Below are 20,334 nucleotides of genomic sequence, written 5' to 3'. Positions count from 1 at the left end.
ATCCCTCAAAGTGCTTCTAAGCCCTTCACCGGCTCGCTCTCTCTCCTCTCCGCAGAACACCTCTTCATCAGCCACGAGGGAGTCGGGAGCAAACCTTCATCCAAGAACGAGATGATCGGCTTACCACCACCACCCCATCCCCCCACCCGACCTCTCCCCTACCAACACCCTCCACTTGCTCAGCATGGTCAGAGGCAAGGGCGATCGGGACACAACTCGGGTGGGGGTGGGGTGGGGAGGGGGGGGGGGGGGGGGCTACCCTTTGCAGGTGTAGACCTCCTCCCTCTGTGTGCACTGCTTACATTCGACGTAGCAGCACCAGCGCACCTGACACTGGCACGGCCGGGTCACCACCCGACTCTGGGTGTTGTGACCTCGGCCGCAGCAGATGGCGTCACAGTTCTTGTCCTTGTAGCATTTGCGGGCGGAGGTGCCTGGCGAGTACTTGCTGGGCCGGCAGAAGCTGGGCGAGTCCTCGATGTGGAGCAGGTCCATGGTGCGGGGAATCTGATCGCTGGCGGGGCCTGGCGGCGGGGCCTGCTGCTGGGCTCGGCCCGGGGAGATGTCCCCCTCCCCCGTGGCCTCGTTGGTAGAGCTCCCCACCTTCAGGGAGGTCTCGTAGCGCTGCTTCAGCTGCTTGCCGATCTCGTGGAAGGGCGAGAGCTGCCTCCAGCACGTCTGCACGGTGCAGGAGCCCGAGACGCCGTGGCACTTGCAGGTGGTCTCCACCCCGGCTTTGATCACCTGGTTGTACGGAGGAAGAGCAGCAAACAGTCAGCCACCGTAGCCGTGTATGACCCCCTCACTTATTAAAGACCTCATATCCTGTGTATGGTGAGAAATATTTCCAGTAAATGGAATGGAAATAAGTACCAAGACACTCCCACATATGGCCTGTAATTCAACATTTTACGACCTGATCTCATACAAATATGCACTTATTTTATAATCACAACTTCATATATATTAACTGCGGTGACCTCAAAGAGGCAATAATTGTTCACTATAACTCATTGATCTGTTCTGTTGATACGCATTCCAAAAATAATTAAATAGATTATAGAGATGATATTTATTACTATAAGTAAGCTATCATTAACATAATGTGAGATGACATCAATGTAATATTGTATGTGAGACTTAATAAAAAAGCTGGTTCAGTACATAAAACAAAGCAAGACTCTCCAAGACCATCATGGCGGGTGGGAGGTGGCGATAGATACTGTTATGGTAACCATGGATAATGGAGTTTGATTAATGTCAATCATGGTTATTACTGGTAGTAAGTGGAGTGCTGTACATTGCTGAGAAGCACTCTTTTGAATAATAGATCCATTGAGGTGGGAAAGAAGGCCATGGGAAAGGAGACAGAGTACCCAGATCCTGGCCCCCGTTCATGGGCTGTTTAGAAATATGTGGAGGAGAGAAACCCAAGGTCTATCTCTTTAACCAGGTCAACTTCATCGCACTAAGGTTTCAATTCAAGGGGGAGAATGGCGAAAGACAGCGAATGGGGGCATGCAGATGTACAGTACATACTACATATTGAATTTACTCAACAGACAAAATGGAATACAGACCATAAGATGGACTTTAGACCCCTTCTGGGGTACTAAACAATAGAACAGACTTAGATTTTGTGAACCATCAGGTTCTTAGGTCAAATACAACACAACAGTAAATAGTACAAGTTGTGACATTGCTTGAACTCTCTGTGGTATGCCATGGTTTATGTGCGTATGGCTCAGCATCAACCACAATGTTAAAAGTTTTGTGTGAAAATCCATAACACATACTCTCCAGAGATGGCTTGGACATTCTCTATGGTTCTTTTCTCACACTGTGAAACAGATTGGTGGATAAGAAGTGCATATTCGCCACACTTGCAGTTCAGGAAAATGTGAAATGTCAGCTTTAAAATGTTCGGGGGGGATGCACAGGCTAGCACATTCCAAGATTTGTGCTCCATATGGGACTTCACCCCAAACGTGGTACACCTCACTACATGTGCACAGAAGAAAAAAACCTGTACAAAAACAGTGTTGTAAATCTTTTATCACAAATAAAGTATCCTGTGAGAGATGGATTTGGAGAGTCCAAGTCAGAAGGAAGAGCACACATCGGTCTTAGGGGAGAGGTTTGTGTCTGCTCACATTTGGGAAGTGTGCTTCGGCTATAATTTATATTCATACTAAAATGAAAATGGCTACAATATGAGAAAGTCTGAGTAAAGGTAGCGGATGCCAGACCTTGAGTTTGCTTTGGCTTGACAGTTTCAGGCCATTCTCTCTTCTTTTTGTTTTTACCATTAAAATCACTTCCAAGCTGAAAAGAAACTTTGCTCCCTCACCACAAACAATTGGTGAGTTTTGCCAAGGCACAAACGAAAGCAATTATCTATCTAATTTGAGAGGGAAAACCAAATGTTGATTAACGAGCACCCTCTGATTTTACAGAATTTAGCAGTCAATTTAAGTGATTTAGGCTGGGCTTTTATCTTCCCATTATGTGGACGCTTAGAAATCTATAGTATTTGTTTAATAACCACAGCATGTGGTAAACGATTCCTTTTAACCACTGGAATGCGCCATAAAACTCTGTCATTGTTATTCTCTCGTGGTCACATTAAATTACTCTCTGGTCATTTCAACCGGTTATCATTTTGCTGTGTCTTAGGCTGAGGTTAACTTAGAGAACAATTTACAGGTCCTGGATACTAGAGTAGTGTCTGTAGGAGAACTTAACATATAACAATAACAATATAACAATAAACAAGACAAACCCACTGGTTGCATGATAGATTGTCTTCATTGCAGTTGCGCTGCAGATTATCAGATCTAATAATGCCTGGAGAGTTGTATAAGAACTGGTCTCAGGAACAATGTCAATACATACAGTAGCAACCTGCTGATCTGCACAGCCTGACAGCAATAAGGACGACCTGGAACACAATCACCGTATCAAAGAGTTTCACACCCACCTTCATGCCCACGTTGGTGTTGTGCATGTCCACGCGTGCGCGGAGGTCCTTGTTAGAGCGTTTGCCCAGGAAGTCCTTGACAAATTTGTTGCTGTATTTGAGGTTGTCTCCGCAGCCGCCCCACTGCCAGGCCTTGCGGTTCTCCAGGTCAGGGGCTTCGTCACAGGTGCAGCGCTCCATCCTCCCGGCGCTGCAGGCCTTGGCCATGGCGTGATTTAGGCCCGCCGAGGATATGGCATACAGGAAGGCTGTCTCCTTGAAACCTATGGGGAGAGAGGCGGGGCGAAGATCAAATATCGCCTGCAAGCTTCCAAAGAACATCACAGGATATCATTTGGAAATACACACTAGAGCTCTCCACCTGTATGGACATTCAGAGTTATTACCCTCATGGCCGCAGCATGAGTGACAAACATTTTCATGTTCATGTCCATCAAAAACTCAAATTCAGGACTCGGGACTGTCTTATCTATCGCAACATTTTTTAAAACATTTTTTCATCTTTTCCTACCTCTCTTTAAAATGTTAGCTCTATAGCGCCCCTCCAAGGTGCAGTTCCACCGTTCAAAGCGGAACTGATACTGGCACTCCAGGGCGCTCATGCTGATGGCCTCCATGAGGGTCTCGGCCACCCCGGGGTCTCGTCTGCACATCCTGCGCTGCTTCTTCTCCAGTTTGAGCCGGTCGCACAGCTTGTAGTGGGCCCTGCCTACGTTCTCCTCGGGTTGGGAGCTCAGCGGTAGGATGGACAGGGGTTCATTACCTGTCAATCTGCAGAGGAAAATATGACATGCACACAGTCAGTGGATACAGTGAGGTACAGTGAGGATACAGTGGATACGGTGAGGGAGGAAAGTTCTGACAAGTGGACATGAAACCTTCAGTAAATGTAGGTGCAAATGTAGCAGAGGTGGTTTGGTGATTTACAGTGAGCTAACACAGTCTTGTGGAGAGCATAAGACCCTGGTTTGACACTGGTTGGCCACACAATGACACAACAGAAATGCACTGTAAGAAGCATTGTTGCACATGGTCTAAGAGCTGGTTAATGTTCAAATGAATTCGGCGGCCATTTTTGAAGGTTTTGAGTTTAGTGGTTAATGTTCAGGGAATTCAAACGCTTGCTGGAGATTGAGATGAACCTCCACCGAAGGCGTGCCTGTGTATACAGCACATTCTCAGCAGCTGAGGAAGGGCACTTTTCTATAAATGTTCTGTACTGTTTTGTATCTGTTCGCTACCACTTAGGCTAGCCTTAGTGCTAGATTACTTGCTACTGTAGCAGCTAGCTAACTAGCTAGATTGAATAGTAATTTAAGGGCATGAAATGTGTATGACCAGCAGAGCGTTCAGGCAGTATGGGGACAAATCTAAAACAACAATGGACCCACACAAAACTGTGACAGTCATCCCACAGGCATGCGGAACAGTAGCCAACCTGGTTTAATATTTATATCATAACCCGAGGGCTGAATGTCACTCACGGCAGCGTTGTATAGATTTAAACATGATAACACAGCAGGATTTACACTCTCATTATAGAATCCCATGCAAACGTCTAGTATTCAGGACCTTAAAGCTGCAATTCATTTGAAATATAATGAGCCTAAGCTTCAGTTCTAAACATGGTATAGAGAACATGTGGTAGAGTTGCACTCATTTCGTCAGTTTATTTAAAGGAAGCGTATATAAAACACACGAGCGGGGTCTGCCACATAGCTGGCAAAACCAATGACCAGCGTTCTGAGGTTGCAATGGGGAAAGCAGAGCATTACTTTCACAAACACACAGAGGGGACATGACTGTCAGCCTGCGACCATTTTGGTCACACCAACTGACAGGATTGGCAGGGTAGTTGTTCATTATGTGTAATTTCTGGGCCTCTTTTACACCGTTAAAAGTGAAACTGAAGAATAAATGGATTTACAGAACTCACAAACACACAATTCCACAGGCACATATACTATTACAGAAATAGTTGATGCCTTTAAATGTCACTTTTGTCCACTAATATTGACACCTGCTATACTTAACAACGACCTGGGGTTGTCCTGACAACATACACCAACAAGGGATATACATTTGAGATTTACTCTGGAGGTGACCGAGAGTGTCCTCCCCACCACTAATTTCTCAGTGTAACAGTGTAACCCGTCTCTGGCCTCTGCCATCAATACCCTTGGCACCTAGGTTATAATATATTTCTGCTACTCCCAAAACATTTTATATGAAAAAAACAAGGTTTATTTCATCTAATGCTTCTAGCATGCTTCCAGGAAAAGCTGGGACTCTGGGAGTTAGTTAGTTTAGTTGGTTATGTTCTCCTGGTCTTGAGATTTCGGTGACACAGTTTTCATTGAGACTAGAAACCACTGATGATGTCATGCATTACAGAAGGCCCATGTGCACAAGAGGCCAATGCAGACACCACCGCAGGAGTGTAGCTAGGGTGGTTCTGTTCAATGTACTGGACCACGCTGGCATGATGAATAACTCAGCTTCAGGTTCCATACCAGTCTGTCACATGGGCAGCACAGGACGTGTTGGCTGGCTAATGAGTAACTTGCAGCAACTGAGCCACCAGAAGGTTTTAGTGAGGAGTCTGTCCAGGTCTGTAATAGTAACGCATGCAAGTGAGAAAGGGTGCACAGAACAGCCAGTCACTATTAGCAACTGTGTAACTGCCAATGAACCAGAAAGCACTTTGAATTCAATTTTCAGTTCAGTTCAGAGTCATTTGGGTAAAACTATTAACTACAGCCTGGCCTTGTTCTGGATGTCTTTAATAGAGCATGTTAAAGCTAAGGTGACAGTGACGATGATTCACTGCGTCTCAAGATAATTACTCGTCTACTTCTCCAGTCAATGGTGTGACGTGTTCACTTCTGCCATCCTTTGTCATTTGAAAACCTTTCATCACCATTCATAGCCTAAAGCCTCCATGAACAGGTCCTTGGAGTCATAACAAACTTAGTCAGTGGTTTTCAAATGGACTATATGGCCACAAATACACTCTGATTAACATATGCATGTTACCAAATGATGGAACAGCCATTGTCTGCGGAATGATTATACAGTGCTTTCATCACCTGTACTCTACAAGTAATGCCACATATACAGCATGAGATCTCAAATGTCTAGTGGGCTAAAGGGCGGGCTTTTGAATTTGTGTATTCAGATCAGGTCAAATGGCTCCTCTTTTTTTTCAAAGCATGTTTGCCTTTCCTGACTTGTCTGACAACTATGAATTTGGAAATGGAAACCTGGCAAGCTGTGTCTTGACAAAAATTGTTCCCCCAACAGGCTTTAGGGAGCAAAAGACGCAAAGTACATGAGGTATTCTGGGCTGACACATATAACATATGCTGTACTGTACTCTATGGACTGTACTGTATAGACATTGACTCTGAACAATGGGTCGTCAATGTTGTTTTATTTCATTGTTTCTTTTATACTAATATATCCACTATAACTACAATGATAGATGGACGGGAGCCAGAGAAAAATGTACCAGTTCACCAAGCATAATGATGCATGATTGACAATATTTCCACAACAGTTTTACTGTGGAGTGTTGTAGGTTCAACATGTGACTGATGCCGCCACATAGAGTACCTGCCTAATTACTTGTTTGAGTGTCAGTGGGGCCAAGAGCATCACTCATACCCTCTAAAATATTCCTCAAATGTAATAACACAAAGATTTGATGGATATTAGGTTATGCAGGATGTTAGCATTACAAAAATACTTTTTATTCAGAACTTAAAATAAAGGGGTGTAAATGTACAGTATTTGAACATTTATGTTTCATGTATAAACTCCAAAGTCTGGAAGAGCAAAAAGAAGAGCAAGCAGATGGAGGACCTCAAATTTGGAGATGACACTTTGATATTAACAAGGTGTTCACTTGGGTTGGGTGGTATAACGGTAATAAGGTATCCCGCAGGATTTGAAAACGCTCATGGTGTGCTTTTCAATACAGCCCTAAAACGTCTGCTCCATTATCTATCAAACTGCCAAATTAAACGCTGTTGGTCAATTCACAATGTGTACCAGCGCCGCTGCCAGCGAATTACAATAATACAATACCACCTTCGGGAGTGTAACTTTTAGGGTGTTGCATGTGACCTCTTCCACCTAAGGTTCGAGAAGGAGAGCAAAAAAAAAAAAGTCGACTAGCGCTAATGAAAAAAAATGCCACTGCTGCTCTATGGCAGCATTTCGGGTTCTGACCCGACGATAAAGGAGAGCCTGCAGATTGATGGGAACTAATCTACACTCTCACCTCAAACTGAAACACCCATTAACAGCTGCATGGACGGGATGTCTGTCTGTATCAAGTGCTGCTGTCGGGTTCAGACAGCTATTCACTGACAACAGATATGTGGTCGTCAGGTAACGTGACACCATACGCGTCGTTAACCGTCCACTTTGTCACACCCGACTGGAACCTACAGTCAGAATGCCAACAGACTAGCTTTTTTTCCAGAAAACCACACAGCAGACAACATTGTTGATGCACTCCGCGTGGCACTTAGATGCAAATAAACTCCATCAGGGCCCTGAATTGGCCAATCACAAACTACACCACCAACACCTTACAACACCTCAGAGGAGCTAACTTATACACCCGGGGTTATTATAATCACCACTGTTTTGGCCACAACCTCAATCTGGCGGGACAAAGTGCAGGATCAGAGGCAACAGACAGTGAAGGCCCTCGGAGTCTGCCATGCCATTACCACCGCCTTCTCTCACAGCTGGCCCCGAAAGAGAGAGCTCAAAAAGAAGCAATCGGAATTAGGACTCCCAGAGCATAGTCTCATAACGGTAGCAAAATCAAGATTTTATAGACAAATATATGACATAATATAAATATATAGGCTATATGACATAGGACATGATACAAGTTATATTATTATGAATGCAGCGTGTGATGCTTCTTATTAAGCTATCATATTATGCTATCTAACGGTTTAGTTTAGGTTGTCAAGCTGTGATCGAGATGTAAAGTTTAAATGATTGCTAAATGTCATATGGTACAGCAGTCACTACATAAATAATTCAGTTCTTCAATGTAGATTAAATATATGGAGCAAAGACAGCTCCTGCAGCCCCCCGCAACGTTATTTCTTAATTTTTTCACGGTAATAACTCATACACTGGTAAAATTTGAGGATGGTATAAAAGGTTTGAAAAAATGTATACCGCCCATCCCTAGTGTTCACACCTTTGTTGCTGGTCACCCCTCAAAAAGATGATACTGCATGATAGTGAAAGTGCAAACATGCTGTATCTCTCTGAATTAATTAACTGGAATTTGTCAGTTACAAATTTGTCAGTTACATTGGCTGCCTGCTCTAAACCGTATAGAGTGTGGCACTATCAATAACAGCAACAGACAAGAGGTTGTCTTCAATTGCACATTCCTCGGTGGCCACGCATTAGGGACCTTCTAGTCACAGGCCTCAGTGTCAGATCTCTCCACAACACAGATGCCTGCTGTGGATATCCAAAACAAAAGGCCAATAAAATGCCATTCCTCAAAAGCGCCTGTGTGACGTCCGTCTGTCTGTCAGAGACAAAAAGACACTCTGAAGCTGGAGGGACGCCAGAGACAACAACTGATCTCTGGGCTACTGCCTCTGTGACTCCCAAACAAAGGAATATTTTTAGCCAGTTACCAAGAAGGCTTGGGGGCAAGTGTGGATAGGAGAGATTTGAGAATAGAGAAAACACTTCAAGGCTCGAGAGAATAAGCTAACGTGCTCAACTCTTGAGTATGTTTTCGCTCTGTGGCAAACCAACGTATAGTTAAATGGTATCACAGATGTGCTTTAATTCCATTTATTTTTCCCTTCTTCTAAAGGATTTTCATTTTCATTTCATTCTAAGATCACCAAGGTGGTGCGTTGTGTTTCGGAACTAAAATAAAAGTTCAAAGAAGAGTTACGTACATGAAGAGAAAGCCAACTCAACTATAAAAGCGAACTAGCTAGATCAATATAAAACCAGATTATACCCATGATGACACTCAAACCCCAGTGTCTCACACTCAAACAATCCCACTCCATGTCTGCCCCAAAAACAGACAGTGAATAGATTGCCGAGTGTTGCTAAGCGAACTCGTTCAACTCACTCTGAGTAGCAGCATATTGGATGAGAGTAAAAAATGTGACTCTAGTGCACATGGCACTCCAGGAACTGAACTTGAGGTCTGGTGTAAGAGCCATTAATCTGTTTCCCCCATTTTGGACACACACCATTTTTTTTTTTTTTGTTAGAAAGCCCAACCACAGTGTCTCAATCTCTGTGGCCTTGATAAAACATGTTCAAATCCAGTGTGTACATGTTTACAGTGTAAGGTATATGAACTAAGGGGAGTCCGGGTACAGTGTAGGGACTACCGCTAGGCTGCACATTAGAATGTAAGAGCATGTAGACTTGTGTTTTTCTATCATGAACCATTTTCTGAGGCTGTTTTTGTTTGAGGTGTTGGCACAGCAACACACATGGAACATAACACCAACAGAGGCATAATAAAGTTCACTATTATCCTACGTGAGGTGGGATTCTTGCTGCTGTTTGCTCAGCTTTGCTTTTTCCACATACTCATTCGCTCACACACTCTTCGAAGGCATCGCCGGGCTTCAAACAGGCTAATCTCACTCGTTGCCATCTCCCAAGCCTTTCACTGGGTGACGGTGTAGTTTGTTTAGTCCTTTCTCTCGACCTGTCAACACTTCCCATTGCTCATGACATTTACTTTATATACATTTTTCCAATGCCCTGGCTGAGTGAAATTGGCTCATTACGCATGGTTGAAGCCTCGTCGGCAAATCCCCGGAGGAAATCATTGACTCTTACTAAACTTTGCTGTCATCAAACCTCTGGCTTTCTTTCAAGGCCCCGACAGTGGACCCCAGTGCTGCAGTGTTTTTACGGTTGCTAATGTCGCTTTTCATTGGGGTTTACTAATGGTTACGGGTAACTTAGGAAGGTATAGGGTAAGATAGCTCAGTTGATTGGATCTCTTAATGCCAGTAGTATCGGTGATCCTCTATATTACTCAACCTTTGACCCGCAAACAATTAGCTTAATGAGCATGGAGCGGTAACTTGTCATTCATTGTATTCGGTTGCAAAAACATGCAGAATGCTGCATGTCATTCACACACTCTGCAACAACAATATGTCAAAAAGGCAGTTTAGTTTAAATTCTGCCAAGCGACAGGGGACTAACAAAAAACATGTGGTAGAGGTCATGCTCCAAACTGTTGTCTCTGCAACTAACATGCTTGTGGCTGTTATGGACTTACAACTGACTAACAATGTTTGCAACTACTATGTAGTAGTGTGTACCCTTTCACCATCTCCACCCCACTTGACTAACAGGTGCTGGTTGTGTGTGTGTGTGTGTGTGTGTGTGTGCGTGTGTGTGTGTGTGTGTGTGTGCACGCACAATTACATGCACAAGCAAATGCACAAGCACCTGCTTGTGCATGCGCATGTGCATGTGCCCGCTTGCGTGTGCATGGGTGCATGTGCATCAACACCTGTAAGAGTCAACCCTGGCTGAACTCGCCCAAACACAGCAAGCAAAAAACAAAAAAACTATTTCTCAATCGGCCTGAACTTGCTGGTTGTGTGGTCTGGTCTCTCAGGTCAACCTCCCCCCTCTCCCCCTCCCCCTCTCATGGGGCACACTCTCTCCTACCCCCGCAGGCCAATTACTCTAAACGAATGCCAATCATTCCCTCCAGCTGTTGGCTCAAAACAAAGGCTGTTCCCAGACAAAACCACTGCTGTCTACCAAGGTAGCTAACCCAAAACAACGGTAGATATGTGAACAGTATTCCCCCAAGTGTGCAAGCAGACACAACGTGGGCTAGTTTACATTTCTGAGACAAGCCACCATGCTCACATTGCACAGAATTGAACCGTAATCAACCCGCTGATGTCACTGCAACGATAACAGGGGGTGTTGGGCAAAAGAGAATCGAGGTATGACCTTGCCTTGATCCATTTGTGTGCCTCTTTCCCATTCCCTCCTTCCATTCCCTGCTTAATTTTTCCCCTTCATGGTACATTCAAACGCTCCCTTCAGGAAAAAAAAATTGGTCCTCCTCAGAAATGTTGGATGAACTTCAGACCACCCTGCCCAAGTCCCATCTGGTGTATCACAGGCCAGGCCCTGCCAGAGGTAGTAGGAATGTAAGTGTGGTATTCTCTCTCTGGCCCAGTCTGAAACCATGGCTGCCTACAGTATGTACTACTACTATTACTACTCCTACTACTACTACTACTAATGCTTCTGAAGCTCCAGTAATAAGAGAAACCGTGGTTTCAAATGACTCTCTGGTAAGGGCAGTCTCTCCAGGCCATTGTGTGTCACATTGAGGGAGACGAGAAGGCTTGTTGCGACGCCCAGTTGAAATATATACACTCCTTTCACCGGCCGTGTTGACACTGTTCATTTCACATGTCATTTAAGCCAGAAATGGGGGAAAGAGTAAAAGGTTACAGTATGTACATGGTAAAGCTAAGATTAGCCATGGGTTGAAAGCACTAAGTGATATGGCTATTTCTAACAAGCAGTAATTGATCGAGTACAGAGCATGACAGAACTTTTCCTTGCAAAGGTTTTTTGGTAGAACTCACATTTCAGTAAGTCATCATCATTTGAGTTATGAAGCTTTCCAAATAGTAAAGCTATGATGTATGGTCTAGAAACACTACAGTCTTAGTGAGTCTTATTCACTAAGAAAGGGGGGGGGGGGGAAGTCCCAACTCCCATATCTTCAACAGCTGACGTAGACAGGATGTGACCAACCATGATGTCACCTCTGTCCCTTCTGGACATTTGCAAAACATGTTTCCCACATGGGACACATCACATGTCAGAATCGTCATTCAATATGTAGATATAGAATGCCGACTTTTTTGTTGAAATAATTTCTATGGATTGGATCTAACTGAAGCAATCTCAACTAGTAAATATTTGATTTAATTCTCTATGTTTTACGAGACATCAACAACGTTAAGGTTTGTCACAATTTTGAGATAGCAGCAGAGTAAATCTTCTCCAATCTTTTACAGAGAATGTTGCCCCAAGCTCTGTTCATTGGTACGGTAGTTCAGCAGTATGAATACAGCAGCACCCAGGTTTGGGAATGGGAGCATGGAGCCTGGTAAGAGGTTTAACTGCTATGTGAGAACTCAAGGCTTGTAGGGTCAGCAGCTCAGTTGTTGTAGTCACTGTGTGACTGGCACAGGTTGGGCGAGCAACAGTGTCCGCATGACTCCCCTGTTCTAGCCTACGCCATGGCACAGAGCACCCCTGTACCAGCACACCGACGGACCAACCACATTCAGGCACACATACACACCGGTTCGCACATGCTGACACGAGAATCAGACCACCAGTATTTTGTAAGAAAAGAAAGCAGTATTCCAAGAATACTTTAGACGACAAGTACTGTACAGTATTTGGTTGTGTAGATTCAAGATTCATAACACAACATTTGTTCATGTATTCTGACAGCAAGCAAAAACACTATGATTGGATTACACTGGTAATCCAATCATGTAAAGTCAAACTATATATTAAAAAAAAAAACTTGATATTTTCAACCATGCAAGTGGCTAAGTCTAGTCATATTATTAACAGTTATTTGCAGTTGCTACTGAGAGATTACAAGGTTTTCCCTCTCTGGGAATTCAAATAGAATTGCTGAGAAGCCTGCAGAGGTGAAACTAAATATTCAAGCTGTACTCACCACAAAGGGTGGTATATTGTTTGTAGTCAAAGTACAACATGAATGGCATGATAAGCTACAATGCTGTAGATGCACCCTGTGTAACATAAAGGTACTGTAACTCTTACAACTGTAAGAGGCGTTATTGTGGCTCACCTTACATTCTGTACCTAACCCCCCGGTCTAGTCATGTGGTTCTCATGGTCTTGTACACCAATTGAAGCTGAATCAACTTGCATGATTCCAACTTTGGTTGTTGGCACAAACCCAGAGACTTACACCTTGATTCATGTTATGAGGATTGTGCAGATTGAACATTCTGTACACAGGATCTGAGAGTGTGATCTCATTGCAATGGGCAAATAACACACTGACAACTGTATAATAACTTGTTTTCTTATATGGCATATAAGACACACACGTACTGTACTGTACATATAAGACACACACGTACTGTACTTGCAAAGGCCACCTGAGTCCATGTAAGGTCAGGCCTCCAAAGATAATACCTTAGCATTGTTATGACATAGTGTTATGCAAATGAAAATATCTGGCAATTTGGTGGCATTTGGTGAATGTACATCATGGACAATAAGCTGTACTGAGATCATTATGTGGAACAGAGTCAGTGGTCAATGTCTGCCAAGGCTGTTGGTTTAGGGGAAAAGACATATGGCAAATTGGATTGCAAGCCAGGAGAATTAATCAACATTCTGTATCTTCATCAATGCCAAAATATGTTGATTTTGAAAAACAAGTTGCTTTTAATCAACCGCTAACACAGGTAAATTGTACTGCCCTGAGTTGCCTTGCATTACATTCAGCATCTGATCTCAAACCTATCATGACCCCAAAGTGACAAGAGGAGCAAAGTTGAGTTTTGAGCCAAAAAGTAAAAGCAATCATTTGTCAATCTGCTAATCTTGGCTCCAGATAAGTGCCATTTCTCCAGTGTTCCCACAGAGCAGGAAAGGAAATTGCCATGTGGTTAAGGACGGAAAACACATGACATGGCGATCCCGCTAATTAACATCATCTCATCAATCCTTGACCACTAAAAGTATCATGATTCTATATTGGCTTTCCTGTTTTGCAAATTACCCATGTCCACCAATCCCATCTGTGAAGAACATCATGTGTATACCTTCTTACCAATGAGAGTTTCCGTTCCATATCTGCCGACTATCCACCCATGAAGTACACAGCTGACTGCTAGGATTGTACTGGAACCGCCCTCCTTTTAAAAGCCAAAATGTCTTAACTGTGGTCTTCTCGGCATGCTGACGATACCAGAACCTTAAGCCTTTCGGATGTGAGTGGGCCAAACACATTTTAAAGACCTTCCCAAATGCAATAACACCATGTAATCTTCAAGACATACAGTACAACCATATCATTATACAGTAATGTAGCCAGAATCCAAGCCACTACAGACGCCACTAAGAAAGGTGTCCAACAAAGGTGTTCTATCCAACAAAGGTGAGTATGAACCTGATTAAACTGTTTTTCTTCTCACTATAACAACCAAGGTTTTGTAGATGGGCTGTTTCCAGTGTGGATTGTCTCAACATGCTATTTGAGGAACATATTTGAAATTAAATGTGTTTCAAGTAGGGCGCTATGAGTGAGTGAGACCAAAGACATCAGACATCTAAGTGGATCAAAAGCATTTTGTTCTTGAAATGGATTTTGACCACAACCTGAATTTTATTTACACAGCGTTCGGTGCCTTTAGATTTGGCTGTTTTCACATTTCATTTCCCACTCTCCTTAGGTTACACAAAGGGGTTTGAAAGTCCTGATTCAGAACCATCTTGCACTCCCAGAAGAGACTGCACCCCCCTGTGGAGGCTTTGGGTATAGCATGCCTTTCACAAGATGCAGGGAGGACATTCACAGTGAAAACTCACAGGGCTAGCTGAAAAACAGTGCCAAATACATCAGAACGGAAACACAAAGACAACAAAGCTTGCTCTTACAAAGGGCATAGGGTCTTTTATCTAAGCCTCCAGGTTTGCGTGATCTCACTAGGTCACATGACCACACCGCCGAAGCTGAGAGAATCCTATCTCCTTGTCTCATGGTAAAGTGATACCCTCTGAGGTGTGGCTCTAGCCACAGGATATCCTCTGAAGTTGGGAAATCCCTTTCTATCCAAGCCTCTCCCCGCCCTGCGCGTCAGGGCTAATCAGCGCTTAAGGCCCTCGTAATGAGACGCCCGCCACCACTGTCTGCCAGGCAACGCCGGCCTAAGCCCACACTAGTGCGGCAGCTCCTAATGAGTGGTAATCACCCAGCATCTGTCCACAAACCACTGGTATCGCAGCAGCACGCACATGAGGCAGGGTGGGGAGGGGTGGGGGGGCCAGGGGAATGTTTACATGGGGGGCTCTGGGGTAACCACTCTTGTTTCATCTCTGTGCCACACTAGAGGAGAGGAGAGTTTCACCTTCCACTCAGGAGAGGTCTATTTAGGGCTGAAATGTTTAATTAATGTGAAAAGAGGAGCTTTTAATTCAATATGAGTAAGAGCTATAACATGTGGAATACTTCACACATTCACTAATTACATCACATATGTCGTTTTAGGCATATTGTCAAATTCTCTTAGTGGGGCTTTTGATATCTGGCTTGACATCACCTTTGATTATCTTGAACCAAAGAGGACAACACGGCATATGAAGCTGTCACAGTCTGTTGCTATTGGTTTACTCAAGATGATCTAGTGCCTTGGTGATTGGTGAATCATCATAGCATGACTGTGGGCAGGTTTCCTGTATATGTCGCGCACCAACTAAACAAAAACAAACATCTGGCTCAGTTGGAAGCTTGCATTCAATGCAGTTTACAAGACCACAGAGTGACTTTCCACGGACACAAAACCCAGACTTAAATGAATGGAATCAGCTGTCCTGGAACTCCTCGAGGTGAACCCTTGAGGGGTCAACTAAGTGAACAACTAGGTGAACAGCTTCCCTCCCTTCCTTTCATAGATCTCAACAACACCACCAAACAAAAGAAATGCCCTCAAGGTACAGTATGGTGCCCGAGAATGAAACTCGACAAACTTCCACCGATAGCAACCCTAATGATACTGGATTTGAGTGAGGACCAGCACCTGCCACAACAGTCTGGGGGAAAGTAAATGAGTGCTCACATTCTTGTGGCAAAGGATGACAATTTGAGCGGGTGCTTGACTACGCTAGGAATCCCACCCCGCCCTCTGCTGTGCAGACTATGGGCAACAGAGAGCGTGTTTATGTTACACTTACGCTCCACCGCACTCTGGAAATTGGGTATGCAACACTGACAGTCTATTTTGAGTAAATCAGTACCCAGGAAGGCCTGAGGATGCCTCGTACTCATGGCAGATATTTATTTGAACAAGTTTGTGTTAGTATGTACTCCACTCAATGTCATGCAGGGAGGTCGTGTGGCAGAGTGTCAGTTTGTAGCGTCAGGTTTCTGGGAAGTCGGCTTAGGGGCAGTAGCATTCTGTATGTATCTATGTCACCTGGTCCGAGTCTTTCAGATTGTCTCATGTTCCTTGGCTAAAGGGCTAAATCATTCACCGACACTCATTCATATTCCATTTTCCCCAGGCCATGGAATAACTCTGGATGGACTCAAATACCACATGTCCCTTTGCACAGAGGCCACAGATACAGAACAGACTGACTGAGAGAATAGAAAACAAGCCCTAACTGAATAAGTAAATATGCATTCCCATTAGAGTCAGTCACTGTGCCAATTTGGCACCTTAACCTTAATACATGCAACTGGGTAGGTGTTGCGAGCCAAGGATGATGTTGCTAAATGATTACGCTCTATGTCTACATGCCTAAAGGTGAGAGAGAGCTCACTTGACACCCGTGTGACTTTTTACAGTATTGGGCTGTACCACTCACAAATCTCACTTTCATCAAGAGAGCACAAAAACCCAGATTCTAATCGAGCATTTCTAAACACTACAAGTAATCACAATTACCCTTATATTAAAAAGTGCCAAAAGTTTATCACATATTAGGCCTCAATGGACGCTCCCTCTGGCAACTCATACATACATGACTGTTATCCAAGACGAGAAGACATTGAAATTATTTCCAAACAGTGCTATTCCGCCCAAAAGTCTCTATGTCCGGTTGTTACTAATGTATTAGTTTCCTTATACAAGATCTGAGAGAAGGCTAGACCCACTTCAACAGGCCCTAAGGCCTAACAAACCAGTTTACAGCTTCATAATGTCCAACAAGTCCTGGGGGGCCACTCCCTGTGTTCCCCCACAGATTCACAACTAACAATGCCTTGATCACCTAATACCCTGGAACTGCTTCAGGGGTCATGACTATAACAATCTAGGATTATTTGTTGGTGTGACCTGCCTCAGCTTGAACACAGTACTGTTTACAAACCAAGGGGGTTATCCATTGCTTCATCAAAACTCTATTTACATATTTAGGCAGAAGTGACTGCCATATTGTGATTGCAGAATGAAAATAATTTTGAGATTCTGACTCATCTTCTACATTCATGGTTGCTGCAGGTACCACTGAGAAATCTCAAAGACATCATTGCACGGATTAGTGACATTCATGTGTACACCTTAAACCACAAACTAGGAATAAAGCTCCGGCATTCTGGAGGGTTTTTAAGGTTCCTTGAAGAGTTATGAATTTTGAAAATGGTCCTTTAAGTTAGGAAGAGTGAAATTCCACTGAAGAGACTACTACTGCTCTCCCGGTGTGGAGGTCATAGTAGGCTACACCTAAAAACCAAGGCGTTCCCTGGGAAATGACTTTCTTTGAAATGGAGCCTTATACTCACTCAATTTTACATTACTGCCGTTGATATGATATTACTCGAACGATTGGGAAACTGTACAATCTGGACACATTCTTTCACATGTGTTTAAACTGTTTTTAAACTTAGTGGGAGCGCAAAACCTACGCCAGAATTCTCTATCCGATGTTTATGCTGGATGGGGAATTTTCTATGCAAGCATGAACAGACGTTTCGGCCACCAGTTCAGTGAGCTACATTGCTTTATTGTTACCAGCTGTTGAGACTGAAGCCTACACTCACCTTTCTCTCCATGTCTGTTTTCAGAGCCGACTTACAATATAATATTACAAGTGTTTCAACAAAATAATCATACACGGCCGCTACCTGTCATTCAAATGCCAGCAAGTGTAATATCTGAACATACCTGTCAAATAACTATCGCTGTCGAGTTCACCTTACCTTGAAAAGTTACATAAATGGGTTTTGTCAAAACTAGTCCTTACACCTATGTGGATATGTGTTGCATACTGTGTCTTAACCTGCCCAGAGACAAATAATCAGGTTATTTCACTGTAGTGAACACCAACCCCTCCCCTTCAAAGTAAATACGCTGCAGCATCGCTCTGGGGTAGAAAAGACTGGGTAACTTATTACACCGGTCGCGTCAAGTCAACCGCTTCATTGCGGCGGAATCGTCTCATGTCAACCTGCAACTCCACCCGCTGTGACAGCCCATTTGCTTTACAAGTGCCGGTGCCCTGAAGTGACAGCTCCGTGCTATATTGTAGTCTACATGAAACACAATCACAATAGCTCTACGAGTGTAAGCCTATCAGTAACGTATTCATCTTCTTCACCCCAGTCAATAATATTACAAGAGGACGCATCACCTAATGAAGTGTAAAATATTAGGCTAATGCATATTTACGCCTGCAACACGAAAGTTGAATCATTGAATGAACTGAAATGTATAGGTGAACTTATCATCTAATGCGGCTGACTCATTCAATTCAATGACAGTGACATGAGCATGTGGATGGATCCAGTGCCTACCCGAAATAAGCTGTGGTTGGTCCAGGCAAGTTGAAAAGGTACACTATAACTGTGAACGATAACCATCCCAGGAGTAGGTGTCCATCCAGCATTTTGCTGCGGCTCCAGGGCAGATCATTTCGTTTCTCCTGAGTAGCTGTGTAAAATCCCTTGTTGTAAGTTCGGCACTTCTTATACAGAGAGAAATTTTGCGCTCCTCCCATTAGCGGAGAGCAAGTTAGAGTGAGTGAAGGAGAGAGAGAGGGAGAGAGAGGGGGAGAGAGAGAGAGAGAGAGAGAGAGAGAGAGAGTGTGTGTGTGTGTGTGCGTGTGTGTGTGTGTGTGTGTGTGTGTGTGTGTGTGTGTGTGTGTGTGTGTGCGTGCGTGTGTGTGTGTGTTTGTGTGTTTTGTACATTGTAGGAAACTAAGGGGCTACTGATGATTTAACTGTGAATGTTATAACTCTGAACCTCTACAAAGTTAGAGTATTACAGAAAATATATGCAAAAGTCACCAATTGCTGTCTCTGGCTGTGTGCCTGATGTTGCCAAATAGGGCCAAATGAATGATGTGAGGGCCACACACAGGCACTCTCTCTTTCTCTTTCTCTCTCTCTCTCTCTCTCTCTCTCTCTCCCACACACCTAGCACGCACCTAGTACACACACAAGAAAACATACACAAGAAAACACACACACACACACACACACACACACACACACACACACACACACACACACACACACAAACACACTAGCCTGCACTCTCATGTAAAAAGCAAAAACATCATATATCCCAGGCAGTGTAACCATTATTCATTGTTTGTGGTTAAAGATTGTCCTTCTAAGTCAAAGATCAGTGTATGTGCCTATAATCTTTGAGGAATCCCCTGTTCAGAGTTGATTTCTCACATCAGAACTAGAGAGAACTGAACAAACACGGACATTGTGGGTTCATGTGCAGTTCACAATTACGTGAGAAAAGCAATTTTGTCAGCAAATTTTGTAGGCTAATATTTGGCAAGAGCTGGAGATGAAAGCTTTCATCAGTGAGCAAAATATAATATTGAAAATCATAAATCAATAGGGAAACATTGATCCCTCTGGCAAGAATGTTGAATTTTTTGGCAAGCATCCTCAAGAAAATATTGCCAATTTGATTCATTTATTTGATTGAATAAGAGAGACTATGATGGCCAAGACATTATACATACATGCAAACATATACACAGTAATGTATAGAATTTCAGAAAGTAGTAGAAAATATGTCAAAACACCATGTGACATGTTCATCAAATCATATGTTTATGTATGAACTGAAAGTGACACTAAGGCATTGTTGTGCTAAATATCCACTGATGTTTATATCTTATGATGAATTGCTGTAAACACAACACCCTTATTGAAATGCAAATGTACACCACTAAATGTGGCTTACTTGACATGTCTTGTTCACACTCACCTTGATTTCTGGAGCCAGAAGTAAAAGATAGGTATCTGAACTTGAGAAGGATCCAGTTTCATTGGAATACACCTGGGGAGCACTCCTGCCAGGATTTGGGATAAAGTCTATTCATCTCCCAATATTAAAAACAATTTATACCTATTCATCACACCGATCACAGCAACATCAACAGATGGGCCAGTTCAAGCCCTGTGCCAAGTTTCTATTTACTGAATGGCCAGTTCTGCAAGATGGAGCCACAATTGGGGGATATACGTGAATGAGCAAAGGCATTAGTGAAGATCAATGTCATGCTAAAGACAGGAGCGCTACATCTCCCTC

At 43.5% G+C, this 20,334-nt stretch overlaps 1 protein-coding gene across 1 annotated transcript; it reads right to left on the bottom strand.

Annotated features, from left to right (window-relative positions):
• Positions 1 to 255: 255 nt before the first annotated feature.
• wnt9a (wingless-type MMTV integration site family, member 9A) lies at positions 256 to 18,775 on the bottom strand (the record flags this gene model as incomplete). The annotated part of the gene is made up of 4 exons (XM_083689919.1): positions 256 to 744; positions 2,981 to 3,243; positions 3,492 to 3,751; positions 18,573 to 18,775. 4 exons carry the CDS (start codon positions 18,773 to 18,775, stop codon positions 256 to 258), a joined length of 1,215 nt encoding a protein of 404 aa, XP_083546045.1.
• Between the last annotated feature and the right edge of the window lie 1,559 nt (positions 18,776 to 20,334).

This window comes from Argentina silus (assembly GCF_951799395.1).
Source record: "Argentina silus genome assembly, chromosome: 18".
Taxonomy (NCBI): Eukaryota; Metazoa; Chordata; class Actinopteri; order Argentiniformes; family Argentinidae; genus Argentina; species Argentina silus.
This window is presented reverse-complemented; position numbering and strand designations above follow the sequence as displayed.